The sequence below is a fragment of the Condylostylus longicornis genome, unplaced genomic scaffold, assembly GCF_029603195.1.
Source record: "Condylostylus longicornis isolate FDR11 unplaced genomic scaffold, ASM2960319v2 ptg000015l, whole genome shotgun sequence".
NCBI lineage: Eukaryota > Metazoa > Arthropoda > Insecta > Diptera > Dolichopodidae > Condylostylus > Condylostylus longicornis.
The window spans coordinates 2,331,400-2,350,449 of NW_026577984.1; the positions used below are offsets into that span (position 1 = coordinate 2,331,400).

At 23.6% G+C, this 19,050-nt stretch overlaps 1 protein-coding gene across 1 annotated transcript in view; it reads left to right on the forward strand.

The window, feature by feature from the left end:
- The first annotated feature begins 1,627 nt into the window (after positions 1-1,627).
- Positions 1,628-19,050, forward strand: part of LOC129605817 (myb-like protein AA) — a 58,095-nt gene continuing 40,672 nt past the window's right edge. The window contains exons 1-2 of the mRNA XM_055515781.1: positions 1,628-2,659; positions 17,127-17,704. Coding sequence (XP_055371756.1) covers positions 2,229-2,659; positions 17,127-17,704 — 1,009 coding nt within the window. The 5' untranslated portion in view covers positions 1,628-2,228. The remainder of the gene's footprint in view (positions 2,660-17,126; positions 17,705-19,050) is intronic.

Below are 19,050 nucleotides of genomic sequence, written 5' to 3' on the forward strand. Positions count from 1 at the left end.
TAAGTATTATTTAGTTTATAGTATTTTTTTTGTAGATTTTTAAATTTTAATGTAATTTTGAGATAACGTATATTTTTTTTTTGATTGGGTGTAGAAAAACGCATTTTGGGTAAAGGTGATGGTATTATACAGTTATTGGTATTATTTAGTTTATGTTCATTATACTCTCTAATAACTTCGAAGGGTGGTTAATTATTAGATATTAGGAAATCTCAAATTTGTTTTGCATAGAAATTTTTATCAATTATATTTCTAACTATCTTTTTTATCATAATAATACTTTTGCACTAACTAGGCGCACTAGTTTGTCTGACGTAGATTTATAGCAATGATTTTTCGGTCTAATAATAATCTCGTGATAGATTTATGACTTTTAATTTTATCGATCACTCTAAATATATTATGTGTAATTATAATAGAAAACTTGTAATAAAAAATTATTTATTAAAAAAATATTTATAATATTTTGGATTATGGCTGTTATTCATTATTAAAAAAATATTTATTGTTTTTGTTTACAATAATTTAATATGCATTCAAAATACCATAAAATAAAAACATATTAAATTATTCAACTTCAATATTATTATTTAATCATTTATTTTTAAAACAGCATACATAATCATTATAATATTCGTATATATAAGTAGGTTGTAATATTAAAATATAAGAATTTAAACGCAGTATACACAATTCAATAATGCTGTAAAGTCTTAATGCAAAACATTATCCTATATTTTTCAAACAAATTTAAATGGGCGGGCTATTGAAATGGATTAGCGATATATTAATAAATAATTATTAACGCACACATTTTTAATAAAATTAAGCTTACCTCTAACTTTTTACTTTTTCATATGGATGAAATGAAATAAATTAAATAAATATTTTATTTAAAATACTAAAAATATTAAATGAAAAATAAAAGAGAAAGTTTATTAAATATTCTGTTTTTTTTTTGCCTTCCAGAAGTGAATTTGTTTTTGTTTTTTGTTTTCGTATACATACATAACAGTTAAAGAAAAAATAAGAGAATAATAAAAGGAAAATTAACAGAATAAAAATAATTTTAATAATAACAATAATAATAACAGTAAATATAGGAAAACAAAGTAAACAGAAATTAAAAAGAACAAGAGAGAAAACAACAACAACAACAAAAGATAAAATTAAATAAATAAAAAATGAGAAAAATATCATGATATTTTCTGTTTCGATTTTAATTTTTTTTTCTTCTAATTTATAAAAAAAAAAAAAGAAATTAAAATTCCGAAATTTAAAAAGACTGATAACACAAAAAAAATCTCTAAATATTAATATAAATATATATATATATATATAACAAACATAATTATATATGTATATGTAATAATTATAGCACGATTTCTTTAAGAAACTTTCATAAATTAAGTAAAATTTTAAAAAAGAGAAAAAAAACCAAAAAAAAAAACAAAAGGAAATTTAAAGTTGAAATTTCTCTTCTCTGTTAAAACCAACTAATCGAATTAAGACAAAATACAAAAAGAGAGTGGTGAAAAAGAGAAAAGATTAAAGTGAAGTTTTTTTCTTTTGTGATTTTCTTATAATTTTTGTTATAATTTACCGCGCCATTCCGCTCATAACGTGCGGTTATTTGTGATATCCTAAAACGATTTTAGGATTTTAAAAACATAAAACAGAAAAAGAGAAAACAGAAGGTGTGTAGCTAATTTGAAAACAAAAACCAAAATATCAAAAACAAAAAAGCCATAATAATTAAAAGTTAAAAGAAAAAAATCCCGTAAAATCAATAAACTTTATTTTTTGTTGTGCTCTTTTTTTTGTTTTTAAATATTTAATTAATTAGATTTAACATTCAAAATAAAAAATTTAGAAAAAAAAACAGGATAAGAATTTAGAAATCAAAAATGACTGAAAATTTTTAATAGTATCGAAAATAATAAAAGAAAAATATCATAATAAAAAATTTCTTAAAAGACAAAAACAAAAATGCATAAAAAGAAAAAAAATTTAAGTTAAAAAAAAATTAAATAAATAAATAGAGAATTTTTTTTTTGTGTAAAACTAAAAAAAAAATTTCTAAAATAACAAAAAAAAATTTGTGAAAAAATAAAAAATTTAGTTTAAAAAAAAAGTTAATTACAAAATTAAAATAAAAACAAAATAGAAAATTAAAAAAAAAAAAAATTACAAAAACAAAAATATATATATCGTAGTGATGTATAAATATGGATCCAAACAGAGGGTACTGTCACAGTTCATCATCACACCAATCTCATCATTCACATCACCAACAATCGCATTTACAAATAGGTTCATCATCTTCATCATCAACCTCATCAGCATCATCATCACAACAACAGCAACAACAACATCATCATCATCAACAACAGCAACAACAACAACAACAGCAATCACAACAATATGGAAACGAATTAATACCATCAACAAAATCAAACAACAGAGAAAACAGAGAAAACAACAACAGCAGCAACAGCAACAATCATCATCACAACAACAACAACAACAGCAACAACAGCAACAGCAGCAGCAGCAAATCACATTTAAACAGTACTACAGCCGGAAATTATATAAATGTTGTTCCAGTGCCTATTGGTGTCCAATATCATCGGAGGAAATTAACACCACAAGATTATCAGTAAGTGTTGTTATCTTTTTATTATATTAAATTTTGTTTTTTTTTTCTATATATTTTAATTTTATATATCTGTTTATTTATATGTACATGTGTTATTTTTTTATATTATATACGATTCTTTACACATCATGTACATGAACATTTTACTGTTTCAAAACTATATATTACATACTAGTAACTTCTCGTGTATATATATAGTATGTATATTGTAAATAATATATTTACAAAATTATTATATACTACTCATGTACAATGCAAATTATATTTCATTTAGAAATTAAAAAAAAAAGATTTTGTGGTTTAAGGATAAAAGTAAAATTTTTTTGAAGTTTCATATTGCTGACAGTAAATAGTAATTTAATGTCAGATGAAAGATTAAAGTTCAGGTTAAAGATCAAAATGCTTTCATTAATCGTCTCTGGGTATTAACCAATAATAAATATTTCAATACACGTGTACAATTTTTAAATAATATTTAGATTGGAATTAAAGCAATTGTTTAATATATACGTGATCCCCAATACGACGTGTAGTTTTTTATCTTTTATTAATTCGTAAAAAAATAACTAATGGAAATTTCTTCATACAACTGCAGATGGATGACATAATTAAAAATTCTGGTGTGGTCAGCACATAACCGACCGCATTCTGTATTGTCTAGTTAAATGAAAGTGTTACAGAATATTATAAAAATGTCTGTTAAATACTTCTTTCTAATTTTTAGGACATTAGTAAGCTTATAGTTAACATACCTAGAAAAATGTAAATTTGGCTCTTAGTAGAGTTTCGCTTTGTACTACCCGATTTGACCTTCAATAAAATTTAAAAGAAAATTAAACAAGTAAACAAAATTTTGTCAACAACATTTCAGGGAAATGCTCGCCAGTTAGTTTTGGTAACAACCAGAACTCAAATATCAAATTTCAAGAAATTCCATCAATTCGTTCCGTAGATATGGTGAAAAAAGTAAAATCAGCCCGCAGATCAGTTTTCGAGCCCTGATCTTTCCAAAAAGTTTACATATTCATTGTTTTAATACGAGCAATTCAAATATTAAATTTCAATGAAATCGGTTCATTATTTCTCTTTACATACACAAAAATGTATATTTGGCCCGTAGTAAACGTCCAGTTGCTGATGCCTGATTTATTCCAAAAGCTAGGAATTTTCACGGACGGTCGAATATGTAATATTTGATCTCAAATATGTAATTTCAAGTAAATCGGTTGAATATTTTCTTCAAAATGTTCAAAAATGTAAAACAGGCCCGCTAAAAAGTGCAGTTCCCGAGGCTTGATATATACCAAAAGTTGATCAATCCGTGCCATGGTGGAAATAAACTTACATATAAAATTTCATCAAAATCGGTTAAGCCGAACTTGAGATACACACGTGCACACACAGATCGACAGGTTGCTAAAAATAGTTTATTTACACTTCCCTACTATGGAGAAGTACGTTCCCACCGAAAACTCGATATGCAAAATTTGTTGCCATCACATAACCTACCTATTGTTTACACAATACGGTCGGTAAAAAACGAGTCAAGACAGAGGAATTTAAAAAAAATTTTCTTCTGGAACAGGACTGAATCAGTAACTTACGGCTTTCTAGTTGGACGCTCTACCTACTGATATACTGAGGCATGTAAAATTTACTGAAAAATTGTTCTTCACATTGGTTTACAATAATCTAAATGGTTACCAAGTATTTGTTTACATGAGATTTTATAAGAAAAGCTTTATAAAGTCATTTCTGAGATCTTATTTTACATAATTCTTATTTATTAGACATAATTCTTATTTAATATAGGGATTTTGATTTTTTTTTTAATTTCTATAAAACGTGGTTAATGTAATTAATGTCATTTTATATTTAAATCCAAATGTGAGCAAAGCTTCCTAGACATACTAAAAAATAACTAATTTTTTTAGAAGAAAATGTTCTTGTCTATACTTCCTTTTCCAAGCTATCGCCACTGGAAAGCTTTTTCGAATTTTTACAAAAGCAAGTCATCGAAAATGTAATTATTTACCAGTTTTTTAACTGTCGCATTCGAATATTATTTTAAGGGTTCCTTAAATTTTTTCTTTTACAGATCCTAAGTGTATGCAATAATTTGATATACGTATCTTGCTTTATAAATAACTTAAATGATGAAAATGAAGTAGATTCTTTTAAAAAGCAGTATTTTCACTTGTTCAACTTTGATCCCAATTTGTTAAATATTTCCTCCATTATTGAATTTCAAATTTTCCTATTACATATAAAATTTTACTTTAATTTTCTATATTATTAATTCTAGAATTAATTATCGTTTCTACGATTCTTGCAAATTGTATAAATTAACCTCTCATTAATAAAAATTCAAACCTGTATAATCTATAAATCCCTGTATAATCTATATAAATCGTACCTGTTAATAATTTTACATACATAATATATAATTTTAAAAATTATAAAATATCAAAAAAAAAAATGCATTATTTTTCAAAAAAATCAAATGTTTTTGACTTTTACTAATTAAAATAAGAAAAATTAAAACAAAAAAAAAAATTTCTTTTAGAAAAATTTTAACTTTAAAGAAAATTTCTTAAGAAAAAATAATTTGTTTTTTTTTTCTAATTTATTTATTAATTTTCATTTTCTTTCAAAGAAATACATACTTACATATATACAATACATAATTCTTTCTCTGCAGACAAAGATTTTTGAAAATTTATTGGTCTTTGATAATGAAAAACAAAATAAGAAAAAAAGAGAGAGAATTGGAATGAAAAGGTCTTGTTTTTGAATAATTTCAATGGTATGTGTAAAAATATAATATAAGAAATTACTTTCTTAGAATATGGGAAAAATTTAATTTATTTATCAGAAACAGAAAATATTTTTCAAGGTTTTTCAAGGTTGTTTTTAACAAAAAATTCATTTATATTTGATTATTTTTTCTTTGGTATTTTACGATTCTAAATTTAAGGATTTTATTACATATGAAAATTATATGTGTGTTTATAAAATATTTTCGCATTATAAATATATACATATATATATATATAAAAATTTTGGGTTTCTTTACAAAATAATCAGGATATATAGGTATGAAACCTTTTTAAATTTTTAATATACATTTATGTGCATTTTCTTAAATATTATAATTCAATTGAAAACGTAATGTACATACCTTCAAACATACATGAATAATAAAATACATATAGTACTCGTATATGTACACCATAAATATTCCGTATTGGTGTATATATAAATTTATTCCCCATTGTTGCCAGTATAATACAAGAAAATTTTTTCAATTATTGTAAAAGACATCTATAACTCTTTAGATATAAATTATTAAATTAAAGGTAATAAGATATTGAACGGAGAGAAAAAAATATAAAATTTATAAATCTTTTGGAATAAATTGTAATATTTTCGAATGAGGTTAATATGATACAAAAATACTTAATAAAAAAATTAATCCAATTTGAACTTCTCTGTTGCTTCAATAATTTCGGATGATAAAAGATTTTTTGAGTGTAAAATTTTTATAACTAACTATATTTTAAAATAAAAGAGTTATTATGTTAATGTCAAATATTTGACATCAGCATAAGAGCAAAATTGTGAGTTATGAATGTGTTTTATAAGCAATATAACTAGAACGAAAAAGTTGGAGTTAAAAACTATGAGAGTCTTGTACATTACCAGCGTTTTATGACCAATTATAGATACGGTACAAGTGATACAATAATAATTATATTATGAGTTGTTGTGACAATTTTTGGAACTTCAAGATAATAATATAAACTTTGACTGCTTCAAAAAATTCACTTACAATTTGAGTTTTACAAAGCGGTGTTGTCATATGGATTGATTGCTTGATTGCAACCGTAAGTAATTGTTGTTTGTTGTAAATCAATAATTTCTTGATGTAAATGCATAATTTAGAGTCGTAATTACCAACAGCGAAATTCATTTGAAGCGAAAAGAATTTTATTTTAAAATAATTTTCTTTTAAATTTCTTTTCGCTTAAAATAATTATCAAAAATAGTTTTTTTGAATTTTTTCGACAAAAATTCATTTTTATGGTGATTAAATAAAATTATTTTATTAAATCCATTAATATTCATCATAAAATTCATCATTCTGCATCAAAATAATTTTTGCGACATTTTGATGTAAAGAAACTAAGAAACGTAAAGTACTCGTAATTAGTTCCAATGCTATGGTCAGTTTATTCGAGAATATAAATATTTCATATTGGTGATTGCACAATGGTATCATTAAACATATGGATATGTTGCATGCAACTGGTTTTCAGGAGGGTGGGAATTGTTTCTTCATGGTCACATAAAATTATTAAATTTTTTTTTTTCATATGAATTTAATTACTATTGAAATCTTAAAAATCTACACATCCATACACATATAATATTTTTGAAATTTTAATATTATTCGAAATTTTAAGAATTTATTTTTTTACTTCAATTTATTATTAATATTATTATCAGGTTATTTTGAAGCAAATATAGTTAAATAACTGAATATTTTACAATCCTTCATTTAGTTCTATAATTATAATAAAATAATAAATAATTTTGAGCTTAATACAAGAATGCCCTTTCTTATCCATCCACGTAAGATTTTTTACCTACAAAATGTGATAGAAAATAAATTTTTATTATAAATACATAGGCACACACACTACAATTTGTTTTTTTTTTGGAGTGAATATTTAAAATGAAAGCATAAAAATATTAAGTGGAATTAGAAATTTATTCCATATGATGTAGCATCATCGACCGGTACTCCAAATATTTTTACAATAATTTTAAATTTTTTTAATAATAGAATAGAAAAAAATTTCCTCTTACTTTTCCTGTATATTAATCCAATTTTCTTCTAATGTACAACAAGTACAATATTCTATATATTATTTTGTGTATTATTTTTAAACTTGTTCCCCAATGTTTTATGACTACATATTTTTCATTATCATATTATTATTATTATACAACTGAATAGTTATATTATGCTTTCATGTTATGTTATACATTATATTTTAGTTATATAATGTTATAACCTGAAAATGTCCTATAAAATGAAATTATTATATCTCAAAGAATTAGTTTTATAATGTGACCTACATATCTGTTTTACTTTTTTTTTGTTATTGTGTGTTTTACATTGTATACATGTACATAATATATATATATATGTATGTACATGTACTTGTAAATTTGAATTTATACGTGCTCCTTAAAAATAATTTTACTTATTTTGTATTTTGTTTCATTATAATTTTTTGTTTGTTTATTTTTATTTTTTTTTTTAAATTTCTCCCAAAAGATTCTTCTTCTATGTATACATTAAATAGACAGGAATATTGTTGTGTCACAAATTTTTGTTTTTGTCTTTTAACACACAAACCTAATATTTTCTATGATTTATTTCATGTCCTATTAGAATTTTGCTAATCCAAAATCAAAAAGAAACAAAAAGAAAAAAATTAGCAGTAAAAAGGATAAGTAAAAAAAATGGATACAAGAGAATAATGGGTCAGTAATATTTACGTGTATTTTTTTACTGAAGGAAATAGATTTTTGAAATACTTAGTCCTTGAAATTTATACAACAATCCTATTGTATTATTTGTGTATTAAAAATAATTTTGTTTTCTTTTTATTTTTTTTGGCGGTATAACCATAATGTTTAAGAATAGAATATTTTTCTTATTCTTCGGAAAGTTCGTCTTTTGTCAAATTGATATAGTAGAATATATAGGTTAATCTTTATGACATGATTTTATTTTGTCTGACCGTTTTGATGCTTTCATATTTTTTTCACAATAATTTTTCTTAGCGAATTTTAATTCATCAACTAAAATTTATTAAATTTTCGAGACAAAAGCGTTTTATTTCATAAAGTATTTTACAAGAGATTTTAGAATCGAAATTTTATGATTTGAATTGAGTTAAATTTTAAAATGTTTTATGGCATAAGCAGTCAACAGTATAACAACGGTATAGTACCTTTCATAATCATAACAGATACACACATAACCACTCTTTGGAATTTTCCCCAATTCCTATTTCGAGTAAGTAGAGTTGAAATACAATGGAATCAGGTCCGGTTTTGACTTGTTCGGCGGCCTAACCGGTTTCCAATATAATCGCTGTTTTCAGTCGCCTATTGCAAAAATATACTTTGCATTTATGATGGATCTATTACTGATTGGAACTTTTATTCTAAAAGTTGTTATGATTGATATTTAACGTTTCTGTATTAATAAATTTTATATAATAGGAAATGGAAATTTGAAAATTTGCTCTTTAGGAGCTTGAAATTTTTATACCATCCTATAATATAATAAATCATTACTGTTATTGTCGTGACAAATTGATGGGGCTACTAGAGTAACGAATGTAAATAATTTTCATGTTATTTTTGTTTTAATTTATTACCATTGAATTAGTTTACGTTTTCATTTTTATTTCATCTACTTGTTCAATTCTCTATATGTACTCTATATTTAATCTTATTTTATTACTTTTACATTGCGTTTTTTTTCATTTCGTATATGTTTTTGTGTTCTTTTACATATTATGATATTTTTTTCTCGGGATTTGAATTGCAATTGGTATATGGATTTTATAAGTTTTTGAAATAAAGATAGATTTTTCGTGTGAATGTTCCTCATTCTCGCATATATCATATTTTTTTGTTCTCAATATTTGTACTCGTATTATGTGCTTTACATGGTGAAAATTATTATACTTGTGGACTGATATAATATAATGTGTGCATATCATTTGATTACGTGTTTTGTATGAAAGCAAAAGGAAAACAAATAAATAAGAGGAAAAATAATAAATTTATATAACTTTGTATATAATATTATATTTGGAATAAATACAAAAATATGTTATGCGGTTAATCATGTATTATGCTTGACACGTGGACTTAATAAATATTTTTTCCTTTATTTATTAAAATAATATGCATGTGTGTTGATATGTTTGTGTATGGTGTATATAAACATTGTATAATGATGATATGGTAGTTAATGAAAAAATTTTTTTTGTTTTATTTTTTCTGGTTTTTACTATTTTATATTCATTTCCTCTCTTATTCAACCCACTAATATGACGAATATCATAAAAAATATGATAATGTGATTCGTGTATATTAAATGCATGTGATTTCCCTGTTTGATATTCCAATACATTTGAGCTTTAAAAGAAACAGAGCTTAATTAAAGTTGATGCGTGATTTTTTAATTTTATAATTTCAAAAAAAAAAGTATAAAAAGCAGAAAGAAGTAGAAAAAGAAAAAAATCTTTTTTTTCTATTTATCCTTTTTTGATTTTTTTTTTAATTTTTATTTCTCTGCACTACTTTCTTAAAATATAAATTTATAACATGTGACCTGTTCTTGACCTGATTTGAATATAGGATTCAAATTAATGAGATTTTTCTATTAAACTTAGATGAAACTCGATGCAATTATGTAGATGAGAAATGGAAAAAATATTAATAGAATTTTTTTCTCATCTTTTTTTTATAATTAAGTTTACATGTATATAATATACTTATGTAATATAAATGTGTGTATGCATGCATTATGCGTTGCAATATATAATTTGTTATGTTAATTATAAAAATAAATGGAACATTCGTTCGAGATATGATTATCTACTCACTGTAGTTTTTTTCTATACATGTACATATATATATTATGTATATATGTTACACATGATACATACATACATATATACACTTAAACATTATTAATGAGTTCAAGAATGATAATAATATGCTCATCTGAACTAAATTTATTTCATTTTATAAATATATATGTATGCAAGTTATTTACTTTGAAAACTTTTATAGTTTCAATGAAATTACGGGGAAATATTTTTAGTGTAATATATAGCAATAAGTACTATATGATAGCAATCAATTATGATATTAGAAATGTTTTAATGGGGAAATATTTCTAATGATATTTAGACGTAATGTAAATGTTAATATAAAGTTTTTGTATGACAGGTTTAAGAATGCGTATAATTAATTAATAAAATAGTAGCTATTTAATGAAAAGAAATCAGAAATTGAAAAAATTTTTATATAAGAATAACTAAAGGGAATTCCTTTATAAAACTTCAGAACAGATGGGTGATTCAATCAAGGGAACGAGTCAAGGCAGCAAAATTAAAAAATTTTCTCCTCAGACTTGAGCCAGTGTTTGTACCGCTTTATAAACGGACGCCCTACCAACTCAGCTGCAATGCTATGAAAAAATTATATCAATGCGAAAAATACAATATGAAAAAAATTTTTATATTTTTCATTCGGTAATTTAAAATTAAGAACAATTTAAAAGTGGAATAATAAGAAGCTGGATTTTTTTCCTTTGTTCAAAATATGTGACTAATTATTATTGATAAGTGTGTTAATTTTTTTATCCCACAGTATGAAGAATAAAAGACAAATGTCAATAAAATATTTATTAATTGAAACTTGCAGTCAACGCTGTTAGTAAATTAATTTCAATATATGAACTTCAAGAAGCTAAATCAGTTATTTTCTAATATCTTTTTCATTCAATATGCCATCAAAATATTCAATTTTCTCTACTTACAATAGTAGCTAGCATTTATTATTTTTATTCATATTTTTAAATACTTTAATATTGCATACTTTTAGGTAATACTTTATTATTCTTGTTAATTAGGGGTTCATTTTATTGTTTATGTGACTATATCAATGTTATTTTAGTATAAAGTAATCTTGCGAAAAAATAAAATGTACTGTCCCTTTAAAAAGTTTTACATCGCTAAAAGGTTACAATGACTGCTTATGTAAACGTAATTTTTTTCTTATTATTTTGTTTTTTTTTTTATTACAGAAGTTATGAAGAAAAACACAATAAAAACATTGTAATGTTGATTTTCTCTATATATTTTCGTAAATGGTAAATTTTGTGGAAAATAAATTCTTTGATGTGTAACTATATATGTATGTATATGTATACAATGTCTTTTAACACTATGCTATTAAAAATTTAATGATAATTAGGTAATAATAAAATTTTATTAAGACAACATACTTTGAGGCGTGAATAATTAATGTACTGTGAAAGTTTCAGTTTCAGTATTAAAAGAATAAAGTAATGCGTACGGTACAAAGTCTTATGTGGTTAATTTCAAATACATACAAGTTTTTTGAAAAGTTATTCATAGTAATTATAGTTTTTTTTTTTTTAGCTCTGTCAGAAATTATAGCTTTTCTTGGTAAATGTAGATATTTTAGTTTTCTTTGGAAATTTTTAATTGTCATATTTTTAAATTTAGAAATTTGTTATTTTATTAATAATTATACTTGAAGAAGACTTCAAAATTCTAATAATTAAAATGAAATGAAAAGGACTTTAAAAGTAACATAAAAAGATATTGGAATTAAACTCTACATTATGTTTGTTAAAGTAATAATTTTAAGGGCTTAATATTATATAAAGCCCGTTTTGATTAATTTCTTACTTGAATTTTACCAAGATGTAGCCTTAAAGCGAAGCGTCAACCAAAATAATTCCAATTTGATGACCTAACGGACTTGCGGTGACGGAAATATTTAACTCAGTCTATTTAGATTTTTACACAGAGAAATAACTTCAACGAAATGAGTCACAGAATACTTTGTTATTTATAGTTTTTTGTACGCGATTTCAATGTCATCTCTTGTGCTGTCAGCCGTATATTATATTATATCTCTCGTTTGTATTTTTTTCCAAATTCTTCTGTTTCTCTTATCAAGGTTTAGCCGCATATTATAAAAATTTAATATGCTTAAATGTAATTAAAAATTTATTTGTAATTTTGAAAATGATTCAAAATTTTGAAGTCCAAATATAAATTTTAGACAATTGACATTAAAAACTTTTAACTTAAAAACAGAATATTCTAATTATTTATGATAACGAAGTTCTAAATTCATAATCGCTATGAGATTTTTCAGTTTACGTACTAAAATAAAATTCAATTGAATATGAGGATATCCTCTCTAGAGCATAAATTTTCCAAAAATTAAAGGTAAATGTTGAAATGCGCAAAACATTTTCAACCAAAAATTTGGTATCTCTTACAATATTTTTATTTTTTTTCGTTCACATCTGTCATTTTCTTACATTTATATACTTTATTTGTTAGTAATTAGCTTTAAGAAAAAAGACAATTTATTTCTTATCCTTGAGGCAAGCATTAAACCGAATAAAATGTAAAAATAAAATAAATAAAAAAAAAAGTATTATCCTTTGAAGGCTTCATTTAAACTTTTAGATTTGATTTTATTTTGTATATGTAAGCTTACGGTATTTATTGTATATGTATTTCTTTTTTATATAAGTTTATTCCATATAATAATACTTTGGAAATTATATTTTACGACACATGTTTAAAAATAATTGCATTTAAAAGTATTTTCTTTAAAATTTTCTTTGTTTGTTCTTCTTCTTTTAAAATGTTTATTTGCTTTTTTAGAAAAGAAAAAAATTTTCTTTTTTTTTTTATTGTGTTTTTTGATTTTCTTCTAACACTTACAGAAATATAAGCGGACACCTAGGAATTAAAATTGTTTGTTTATTTTTTTTTTTATTATTATTTTTTTTTTGTACCTGTATAAAAATTGAATAAACTTTTTAATACTTATGAAGGATTCTGCAAGAAAATGAATGAAAAAATAAATTTTTTTTCCTGTTTGTTATTAGTTTTTTTTTCATTTATATTTTGTTTTTTAAGGATTTTGGCTACATGCCAAAGTTTCATACCGTATAGCAAAAAAAAAAAGAAAAAGGATCCGGTGGTCTCTAAATAGAATAAGAAAATTTCAAATATTTGTTCCCCCAAGTTATTGTATAAAGATAATAAAGGACAGTTTTACTGCATTTTGGGCCAAAAGAAAAAAATATTTACTATTAAGTAAAAGAAAAAAAGAAAATAAATTTTCAAGGATACTATTGCATATAAATCCTTAAAATACAAGATAACCCATAATAAGATTTAGGTATAAGAATTATGAGCAAGGTATTATGGAATGGCTGTTACAGGTAATGCAAAAAAATTGTATTAGTTTGGAAACTATTATAAATAGGCTCATACACTAATCCCCATAGTAAATTTTATTCAATTTTTAATGCAGTTTTAAATAATATAGAAATAGGTGTTCTCTGTATTAATTCTACCGCTCCCTTGATTTTATAGAATATTTTCATATTTGGTTACTTCACTAATGGGAATTCTAAATTATTTTATAATAACTTCGTTCAGCTTCTTTATTTTAAATTAAAAGGAGAAACTTTGAAAATTTAAAATGTAATTTTATTTTTCAATGTTTTATTTAATTTTATTATTTATTCAATTGTAATTATTTTTTAGTTATATATTCTTGTTATTATAATAATTATATTTTAAAAATTTTTAAATTGCAATAGAAATTTTCTCATCACTTTCAATGTTAGAAATGAGTCCTTTTAAATTGAAGATTAAATTTGAAGTATTTGCCAAACATACTTTTTCAATGAAAATTATTAATTAACTTTTTTTCTATACAAAACCGGGTAATGTCATTGGAACTTTTCAATCTAGTCCGAAACATGTTAACTTTACAATTAACGGAATGTCCCAAACGGAAATCAGTAGGTCCCTTCGGTTTCAAAAACAATTAATTTAGATACCTGGATAAAATTAGACTCAAACTATGTTAATGTTCTTTGCTTTTATTATCTCAGAACAGATAGCTTTTAATTCACAATAGCGCGCGTGTTGTATAAAAAAATAAAAAAGGATATTAGGCGAATATTTGTGTGGAACCGAAAAAATAACAACCACAATTTCCATTATGCTTTTTTTTTATTAAAATATGTCTGTACCTCATAAGAAATTGTCTATTGTTTTGTTTTGTTTCCTTTATTTTGTATTTTGTATATTTTTATTACATTGTTTAAACTATATATCCTTCCTGTTGTGGTAAAATATCCTTGGCAGATCAAATGCATGTTTGTAGTTTTTTTTTTGTTCTTTTATTATAGTGATTTCCTACAAGAAATCTATGACTTTTTTTATCTCATTTTCTTGTTTGTCTCTTTTAGGATATTGATGTTGAGAATTTACTTACAATGTTATATACTTTAAATATACTATTATAAGTATAAGTATATAACAATATTAGTTTAGAATTTGAATGTATAAAAATAGTTTCCAAATAAATTAAATTTGCCAATTATAAATAAATTGTCAGAAATGTCAATTGGTATAACATTTTTACAACTAATTCTAAGAACGAATTATAATATATTTTATACAATAATAGAAGTATAACAGTTAATGTTGATTTTTAATGAGCAACATAAGAGAACGAGTAAAATGAAATTGTCAAACTTCATATAATTTTAGTTTTTTAAACGAATGTCAAATATTAAACGCTGAGTATATTATTGATTTCATGATCGTTTTACAATAAATACGAGTAAGTGGTGTAGCATTTCCAAGCAGAAAACGTTTTGTATATATTATTGAAATGTCTCCTTATATTATGCTTCTCTGTTTGAAAGCACAATTCTATATTTCCAGTTCAGGCTCGTGATTGCGTGTTATTCATGTAAGTGACAATAATTTTCTTTATTATACCTCTCGAACAGTTTGCGCGGAAAGATATTGGCACCTATGAGTGCAAATTTTAAAACTACATGTATGATAATTATTTGATTCAAATTTAATTTATTCTTGCTTAAGTGCATGAATGAAATCAAAAATTGAAGATTGCAATTTTTTACACGACACAATTTATTCACTTGGTACGCAAAAATATCACATCAAAAACCCAATACGTCCTGAATTTCTTGATTTCAGGCAATATTGTTATTCTCTATAAAATATGTATATAGTGTTATAAACTGGAAAATTAATTTTATATACAATACAAATCAACTAAAATCGTTTTGTGTGCAAAAAACAAATTTTAAATGTCTTAACCTTAATTTGATAGTTTATCGGTGCCAAAAATTTCATCGGCGATATCGTTTTGAACGTGACATCTATTACAACAATACTTGTATAATGGATAGATGCTTATATACATATAAATATTTATTTACGTATTGAAAGTACGTATATATGCACTCATGTATACAGATATATTAACATACATATTGTATATTTAAATATACAGTTTTAAAATTTATTTTTATATTAGCCAGAAAGTTTGTGTTTAAAAAAAAGTTGTGTACAGCTATAAAATTATTTTTTCTTAAATTTATATTTATAGTGTTAAAAAATATCGTTTAAAGAAAGTTCGAAAAAAATTTTTGAGGTCATACAAATTTTTTTTAAAATAAACTGCATTGTAAAATTTTGTTTTTATTGAATTTTAATATTCATAAACGTCTAACTAAATAAATTAATATTTAGAAAACGTTGAACGACTTAATGATAAAATATTGTGAAACATATTGGAGTCCCAATTCATTTTCAATACCTTTATTAGACAATAATTAATGTGAATTTTAATACATTATAAAATTTTCTCAAATGTGAACAATCTTAAGTGAAATATTTATTTCAAATTTAAAATAAAATTAAATTCTTCCAGCAAGTGTTGCAAATTTAATTAAAATCTGTAAATTATTGACTACTGTTTTGTTAGTATTAAATACTTCGCTTTATGGGCAATCAAAAGTAGTGAATTATTCAATGAAGTCGAATTTCGAGGGCAAATTTTTAATTTTTTGTTCAATAACTGTTATATTAATGAAACAGTGTTACATTGATATCGTAATATTTCTTTACTAATAGAAAAGTTACAAGTCATGCCTTTCGGTCTGGAAATAAATATATAATTTGTTTAAAATTTTTGATTAAGAACAATAATTATGGGATTGACTACCATCAACGTCATATAATATCATTTGTTTTTCATCAAATTAAATGTGATCACTTTGTTTATTAATAGAACCACTAAATAAAATAGTTAAAGTACACGAAACGAAATTCTCTCAGAATGCGAGTTTTCGAATTTTGAATACAGTTTTGGACATTTTTAATAGTGGGATACGTTTACGATATCTGACTTGAAGCCGGATTCATCCAAGTCAATAACAAAATTTTAACTTGAAACGTTATAGGTAAACGTCGTTTTCGGGTTTTCAAGCTGACAGAGCAAAGTTAGACATTTAGCGTTAAATCACAACGATATTGTTTAAAGAGAACTCTTCAAAACACTGAGAGCAGTTTACTACAAATTTTTATATATGAAATTTTGTCTAAAAACCGTTTTAACCGACTCTTTATTGTTATATTTTTCAATATTGTTAAAAAAAACATAAAAATTAACAAAATTATTTTTTTATACTACTTACAATTTAAATTTTTCTTTATATACCTTAATTACTAACATTAATTTTTTTTTTCTTTTTTAGACCTCGTTTATATTATAACAGTAGTGATTATAGATGTCGAGAAGATTTTTATTCAATAGGATCAGCTGCCGGTACAATAGCATCATCATCACAGCAACAACAACAACACCAACAACAGCAACAAATTGATGTTGTTGATCAAGCTTTAATAAATAGTCGAGTTGTTGCAACACAAACAAATAATAATAATAATACAAATAATAATAATACAAGTAATAATAATAATAATAATAGTAATAATAGTAATTGTAATTTTAGTAGTAATAATAGCTGTGACCAACAAATTATATCTGCTGTCAATAATAATGGCAATGGTAATAATATTAGTAGTAATAATGGAGGCTGTGGTACACCAGTACAACCCCCTGTATTATATACAGTGCATAGGGTTGTTACGACAGCACAAATACAAACAGCAGGTGGTAATACATTTGCAACATCATCAAGTGTATCAAGTGTAGTTAGTGCTGTAAGAAGTGAAGTTGATTGTAATTTATTACAGCAACAATCAACACCAGGAACTAGTGGATTACAAATACAGGGTGCAACTAGTTCATCAGTATTAAATAATTCACCTGGTAAGTTTTTTTTTTTATTATTTTATATAAGGTTATTTTATAAAAAAATTTTAGGTTCCTCTAAATTCTGTTGATGTGCAAAGTTTTATTAGATAGAAGTTTTGTAATATTAAAAATTTGATCTGCTAATTCGATATTCATTTTAAATATTCGAAATAGCCTTATAAAATCCTTTAAAAATATTTTATAATAATTTTGAAATATTTTAATTTTTTTCACAATATTCAGTAATGATGGCATTCTTCCAAATTTTAAATATTTAAAACTTAAATATTTATGTGACAAAACTTCCGGAACAAAGTTCTTGCATAATTTAAATAAAAAACATATGCAAAACCAAATTGTATACTCATATAAAAAAAGTTAGATATATCCATATATACAATATATATATATGTATATAATCATACATTTATATATATATTTATAGCACAGTTTTATTACATTGTAATCAAAATTTTAATACACTTGAGAACAATGTTGTTATTGTTACATAGTTTTGGCTTTTTACAATAAAATGATGAGTGTATATGTATAATGTAAATGCAAAACTAATGAACATGGACAAAGAATAAAGGTAGTTGTATGCCAAAAATAAAAGAAAGAAAACATTTTTTTTTTGGCTTTGTTCAGTCGTCCTGTGTTAACATAATTAATAGTTGTATGCAATAATGCAAAATACTTATAATATAATTATACTTAACGTTACAATATTATTATACATTATGCATTAAGGTGTTGCAATATATTCATTTCGGTTAGCCAATACATGTATTCTATCCTATATTAAAAATTATTTAGGTATGGAAAATATTGTTTGAAGTATAATATTCGCGAATAATTTAAATTTGTCGTCTAAATTTTAATATTATTTGATTGCAGTTATATAATTTTAAGAATTTGTAAATAAAGTAATTTTAAAAAATTATTCCATTTGCAATATATTATCATTTATTATTTATACTTGCTTCAGTTGAATCGTTTATTACTTCATTAAAGTACTGGCCAAAATATTATGCCATTTATTTTGATGTTATGAATGCAGTAACTAAAAAAAATGCATTGTCATTGAACATTTAGTACCGAAAATCGAATATCAGTTCCAAAATTATTAATTATTTTTTCAAATAATCATGGATAAACTAACTTTCACATGGCACATTTTCTTTTAAATAGTAATCTCATATCGTAGATGCTTCTATATCTATTGTATATCCTTCGTAAATTGTATTGGCTGTAGTCGGATTAGATCTCATGGTTGAATTAGACAGTAAATGAAATTAGTCTACAATTCTGTTTTTTAAAATTAACACAGAAAGAAACAATTTCGAAAGAAATTAAAATTG